Here is a 7,173-nt window from a genome sequence, read left to right on the forward strand (position 1 = left end):
TATATATTCGTATATGCACATATATACATAGACACATTCGTACATTTTATTTGTACCTTTAGAGCAAACATCAGGAAATACGTTACAGAAGACTAGTAAGTAATACGAAAATCACAATGAAGGAACACAAAAAAAAAAATTAGAAAAAATTTGTATTTCAATTTGAACATAAACGTTAATCTCAAAACCGTTAATAACATACTCGCATAAATAACGTGAACTTAATCTTCATACGATCCTCAAGAAACTCAGAAGTACAGTCAATAAAAGGCATTTTTGGAGTTTTGCAAAATAATGATCACAGTTTCATGTTTTATGATAAATTAAAAAAGTATACGAAAGCAGTAAAAAAGAATCGCACTTGATACATAGAGGAAAAAAGAAAGAAAAGAAATGATAAACGATAAACATTCGCGATTTATGATCACTTGGTTACAAGTTCGTTATCGAAAGAACATTACTCGCAAGAAAACGCCGTGTAGAAGCGTCGATGAAAAGTTAGGTTAAGCACCGTTCGCAATACATCACAGAGGCCACTTAACACCACGGTACATTTTCATGCCAGTTTCACCGATGCATTGTTCGTGTTCTTCTTAATTCAATGGTCACATATCGTTTATAAAAGAGTTGCATAGAATTTCAAATAAATCATTCAAGATACCATACTGCTTTCAAAAAGTAAAAAAGCAATCTTTTTTCGCATATATCGTAAAATTCACTCCAGTCCTTTCGGAGCATGTTCAACTGGGATCTAGCGGCACTCCCAGTTACGGTGAATTTCTAAAGAATAAAGTTAATATAGATAAAAATCCCTCGAGTGATCCGTTGAATTTTGTTAGGCGAATTTCTTTACGATCGGCAAGTTTCGTTTAATCACACCAATAAAACTGTAAGCTCGTACACAGACTTTCATTTACAGAAGAATCACATTTTGGTGTCGTAACCGTGGTATCGTGTCAAAGTAGTAACATGAACTCAAACCACATTCTATCATAAAAGTAAAGTGGTTTTTGGATAGAGGACATATGTATACAGATGCAATAAACGCACATATTCATGAATGCAGCCGTGAGGAACAGCACAATCTCTATGTTGCATCCTTAATTTGCCAACATAGATAAACACACACACGCGATACGGACACTCACCACTAATGCATAAGATTATACATCGCGGTTGTTGCAGAATGGTTGTCCACTTTGCGAACGAACCGTTGTGATGCTAGACAGAATTTTACAGATGATTGTATCGGGATTCGATCGAGACCGTTGTTCGTCTGTTTATGTTCATTTCTTCGTTAAATCATTAACAAAGATGAATTAGAGAAATAATGAGGGAATAGATAAGTTCAATTAACGAACAGAAGTATTCTTTGTAACATTCATTTTAAACACAGTTTATATCCTATAATAAAATGGAAAATCTCCCTCAGCCACCTTTGTTACTAGAAGCGCCATTCACAATGACGCGTTTATATCGCGTCTATTTATGCTTCTCACTACCGCTGTCGGTAATAGTATTCCTCTTTTCCCTTTTCGTATCTTATTAGTACTTCACCGATTCTACTACCATTTCTTATCAATTAAAATAAGAAGGAAAGAACAAAATAAAAGCTAGGTTTTCTTATCTTAAAAATCTTATTCCGATTTTATTTCATTGTTCTGTAAAGTACTCTGTCGGTATTTTTCGCTTTGCGCATGCGTTATTTTTTTCTTACATTTCCTCTTTCTTCTTACGAAATATTTGTATCGAACTTCAAAGTTTGAATTCGTGCAACGTTTTAAATCTTAAAATCAAATTTTATTCATATTTATTAACCAACAATTGCACTTTTTTCCTCATTTATATTACAAATCGTCATTAATGATATACAGACTATTTAAACTAATTCGATTCAACGGTTATCTTTCATGCAAATATAATGCAAAAGAACTTTAATTTGATTATATTTTAGAATCAAAATCTGTGTGAAATTTAATATGTGTCTCTTCCACGATATGCTATATTTTTTGTATCATTTGCTTTGTAACAAAGGATGTAATTAATAACATCTTAGTCATTATAATAACATAACCTTAATCAATATAAATGATTCGAAATATCTACTTATTTATGAACAGCAATTATAAATTCTTATCTTCACAGTGATAAATATATAAGTTCAAACATTCACATGTACCAAGTCACGAACGAATTTACATAATAATAATTAAGACATATCGATTAATTTTCGTTATACTATTCGGAACATGAATACACAAATAAATACACTCATCCATACACTTACTCACAGATGGTATAAAATATCAAGATATAAATGTTGGAAGATTTGTTTAGTTTTTAATAAAATTTATCAATGTACGTCTGAAAAAAATGATAGATTTCTTATATTATTTTAATTTCATAAATACTATTGAACTTATGCATTGTATACAAACGAAGTAATTTAAATCGTAATTAAATTTCTTTTCCTTCTTTAAATACATATCTGTACTGTTACTGAACATAGATTTATGTTATATACATTGTGCATTCTTTTCTTTGTCGACGTGTTTGTTTTGTCAACGTCCACAGTATTGTTAATTATTCATCAATATCTAAATTTCCCACTCACAACTTTACTTTTGAAGAAACAATAATTTTTAAACACCCAAGAGCAAAAATATTATTACGGAGTCATGTTCTTTCATCCTTCTTTTTCTCTTCTTTTAGGAAATGCAAAATTTCACATGACTTGATATATAATATAAGTTTTTGTTTAATCTACATCTGTTTTAAGAACATTATAAGTACCCGTATATATTTTAGATGTTTTCAACTTTTTGTATGACGTAAGAAGATCTTCCATTGTTATAGGTCGTACTGTGTCATGATATTCTTCATCGTCAGTAGTGGCAGTGCCTGCATCTCTGTAATAAGAAAAGATCACTGTAAGTTTCAATATTAATTGTTTTGTATATGAATGACCGGAGATAAGTATTAACTGTGTATGAATCCGTAAGTAATCTCGAACACGATAAATAGACGCGTTTCTACAAAGTTCTTGCAAATCTGATCCAGAAAAATTGTCTGTTATTTTCGCTAATTTTGCTATATCTACATTTTCAGCTATTGGTTCATGATCTAGTATCAATGTTAAAATTTGCATTCGTTGCTGCTCGTTCTGAAATATATAAACATAAACATTATATGTTAAGTGCATAGCATAGATACAATGTTTCATATACAAACATGCAATGTATATTTACTGGCAAACCAATATGGAAAGTAGCTGGCATACGTCGTAGAATAGCTCTATCTACATCCTGTGGTCGATTAGTAGCACCCATTAATATAACTGTGCAAGAAGGATCTGTTATTAGTCCATCCCAAAAGGACATGAACTGAGCTTTCATCATGGCTGTTGCTTCATGATCTTGCGAATTGCGTACTCTTAAAAATGAATCTGAGGAATGAAAATGCAAATTACTTTAAAATATGGATAATAACAAAAAACGCACAGTGTAACATTTTATCTTTTCTCTGACCTATTTCGTCAATAAAAATTATACATGGTTGAAGTTTCACAGCCAATGAAAAAACAGCTGCAGTTAATTTTTGACTTTCACCGTACCATTTATCAGTTAAGATGCTTACATCTAAATTAATAAAACATGTTTTAGCCTCTTTAGCAGTTGCTTTAGCTAACATAGTTTTGCCACAACCCGGAGGTCCATGTAACAGTATACCCTAAAATTTAAATATCGTCTATAATGAGAAACTGTTTAACAATATATAATTAAATACCTTTGGTGCTTGCGTTAATTGAGAATCTTCAAATAATTCCTTTTTTTGTATAGGTAATATAACAGTTTCTTTGAGTTCTTGTATAATGTGTTCAAGACCGGCGATACTTTCCCACGAAACATGAATATCTTCAGGATCCACTATGTGATTAGCTATCATCATTTCATAATCTGTTAATTGATCCATGTCTACTGACCACAAAACGTTATCCGCTTTAGCTAATTTTTGTAACTGTTCTCGCGCCTGTAGAACATTTAATATCGAAATGAAATTTATTCCGTAGAAAATACATAAAAGTTAAGGTTATTTTTCTAGCAAGTGCAAGGTTATGTAAGACGTAATTTTAAAATATATCAGAGGATTAATGTATAACCTTTTTCCTAGCCTTCTTTTTTGCATTGTTCGTGGGATCAAGATGATTCATAAGCCATTTCATACCGACAAATCCGAAAGCAGCGATAAATGATACTCTTGCCACAATTACAAGTATCTCTAATCGTGTATATCCAACTCCATCCGCTACATTCATTGTTTATAGTAGTTTACTTTAATCTCACCAGCAAATTCCTTGGCTTGCTAATAAGCACTAACCTCTTTTGCATTGATATCACATGTGACTTTAAACATTGATCAAATTTCCGACTCGAACCTTTATGAACGAAAGAACGATTGCATACAACAGTGCGAGAGGGGAAGTATAAAGCATGCGTAAATTGTTCCAGTATATTCAAAGTATTAACAATTATGGAAATAAAATTCCCTACAATGATCAGAAGTACCAATATAATTTACAATTAAACTCGATTCGACTTTTGTATACCAAACCCACGTGTCAATATAGCATGTAATCACATTAAACGTACATACATACATATATATATTTAGAAAATTTTATTTAATTGCAATAGTATTATTTAAAATAAATATCGACTCATATTTTTCTAGCGTGTGTATTATATTAATACATGCGCAATACGTATATACGTAGATGTAACAAATATAGATACTCAATAAAATGTATTAACGATATACATACATTAATTAGTGTATTTTATTGCTATTATTTAAAATACAAATGTACATATAGAAAGTGTAAATATAGTTAAAGAGAAATTATATTAACAACATTTCGTCAAATTCGCTAAAAAAATAAAATGTGAAAAATTAGTTTATTTATCAAACTTTATAATACATTTAATAAAAAATATATATTTTTATTTATTTTTCTCGCATTTTATTTAAAATGGAGGAATTTAAAATGGACGGATATCTCCTTCTTTGTCGCATTTCTGTTACAATACAATAACCTTAGATATAAATTTTGTATAAAATACTTATGTAATTGCTCGATATAAAATGATAACGCTTCGTAATGAATTAATAAAATTGTACAATATCATTGACTAAATCAACATCATTGACTAAACTTATATGAACAAACAAATTACTTTTGTACAATAAAGTGATGATGCATTTGATACATAAATGTAAAATGCATATCAGATTACATCATCTTACAGTAAACTTGAACACGGTATATGTTCCTCTGAACTTCAGATTACTTATATTTACTGCTGTCTCTAATATTTTATATATTTAATTTAAAGAAAATATGGTAATCGAGACACCTAAAATTAATAAGATCGTTATGGAGAACGATGATAAAGTTGATGCTGCGTTACAAGAATCTTCCGAACAGGAACATTCTTCCCAATACACTCCATTTTCGTATACCCCCCAATTACAAACACCCGTTACACCCGTACTGGCTACAGAAGCACATCGACGAATCACCTGTCGCCATCTACCGTCCCCTTTAAAAATTAATATAAATAATGAACTCATCGAAGGCAAATGAAAACAACACAAATATAAGTGCGCCGTATGTTTACACTCGTTGGAAGTGATTAAATATAAAAAGAATAAAGAATTTTCTAAAATGTTACTCACAAATGAAACCACGAGGACCTTGATGTGTTATTTTAACACAGAATGTGCCAGGCACGTGTGACTCTTCGTTGCTGCAATCCGTAGCGATATTTTTCTCTTTATCAAATTTTTTATATGCTCCGCACAAATCTTCACCTTTATGGTCAGTATCACTACTACATTGGTAACAACGAATTGCTCGAGTATCTAAAATTTATTTATACAAATTGAATACTGATAGAAACTAATATCGTTTTATAACCTTAAACTCAGTGTAATAATATTGTGAATCGTAGCTTTTATTCGATAAACTTGTTAGTGCAGTTACCTATGTAACTCTGATTACATTGCCTCGAAAAGAAAAAGATGTTATGTGTTTGAAATTTTAGCAAACGTATATATTTAAACAAATGCGTCTTTCCGTAAGACTTTATAAACAAGTTTCACTTTAGTTAACACAGGGATACGTCTAAGCTATTTCTGTTCGAAAATGTGTCCGTTTACCTGTTATCGTAAAAATAAATAGTAAACTAACACAGATAATCGCGTTTGTAACTGTCATTTCGAGAAATTAATAAAGAGAGAATCACCACGCCAAATGTTCGTTCACTATACGCATGAAAGTTGACGTCATTCATGGGCGTTGGTTGGTATGAGTTAGGTGGCTACAAATTTCCCTACTCTACTCCGGCGTTCGTTTACCATGTCCGTACGTATCGGAAAAAGAACCCCTGTCCTAATATCCTAAATGAACATTTTTTTTTTATTTCGCATTAACGATTTGCATTACAGATTCCGATGAAATCGGTTTTCTTTTCGTATAAACGTGTAACATTCGATAAACATTGAACCACAAACTTGGTCGGATTCGGTTAAAATTTCGGAAATAGCATCGTGTTTGTAAAGTTAATTTGTGAATTTAAAATACTCGGATGTTGAAATGGTTAGTGAATTGCAATAAGGAGCAACTTATCGAAGGTAATTTCCTTTTATTTGTTCCTTCTCTAGAACCGTTTACATAGATCTCGACTTGTCTTTGTTTTGGCTCGGATACTTCTTAGAGACTTTCGTTTATTCGACATAACGTCGTGCTTACCTATGTATATCAGGTTTCCCCATCCTTGTTCGTTTCCTTCATTAGCATGTACTTTTTTCGCCGACGTAGTTTCAAATAATTCAATTCGATTTTTAACAGGTGGTAGAAAACTTTGTTACCTTGACGCGACTCGGTGGATTTAGACGGAGAATATTTTATTTTGGAATCGAGCTAAGGAATATGTATAAGGAATGCAATAGATGGTTGGAAACGGAGAACGGTGGGTTAAAAGTTTTACCATATTTCAGACTTTTTAAAAGTCGCAGGAATAGGAAGAAATAAGGGAAAAGAATTCCGACTGGGGGACACACTTAAAATTCGTCAACGAGGGCTCTCGATGAAATGTCACTTTACTTCAAAGA

At 31.5% G+C, this 7,173-nt stretch overlaps 1 protein-coding gene across 1 annotated transcript; it reads right to left on the minus strand.

Annotated features, from left to right (window-relative positions):
* Positions 1-2,705: 2,705 nt before the first annotated feature.
* LOC108548715 (no mitochondrial derivative) lies at positions 2,706-6,319 on the minus strand. Its single transcript, XM_017901796.1, is given in 9 exon segments — positions 2,706-2,909; positions 2,985-3,163; positions 3,249-3,445; positions 3,528-3,729; positions 3,787-4,029; positions 4,160-4,316; positions 5,372-5,600; positions 5,737-5,922; positions 6,220-6,319. Coding segments are annotated over 9 exon segments (1,602 nt in total). The 5' UTR covers positions 6,278-6,319; the 3' UTR covers positions 2,706-2,758.
* Between the last annotated feature and the right edge of the window lie 854 nt (positions 6,320-7,173).

Source organism: Eufriesea mexicana, unplaced genomic scaffold (genome assembly GCF_001483705.2).
Source record: "Eufriesea mexicana isolate 0111107269 unplaced genomic scaffold, ASM148370v2 scaffold1767, whole genome shotgun sequence".
In the NCBI taxonomy this organism is placed as follows: Eukaryota; Metazoa; Arthropoda; class Insecta; order Hymenoptera; family Apidae; genus Eufriesea; species Eufriesea mexicana.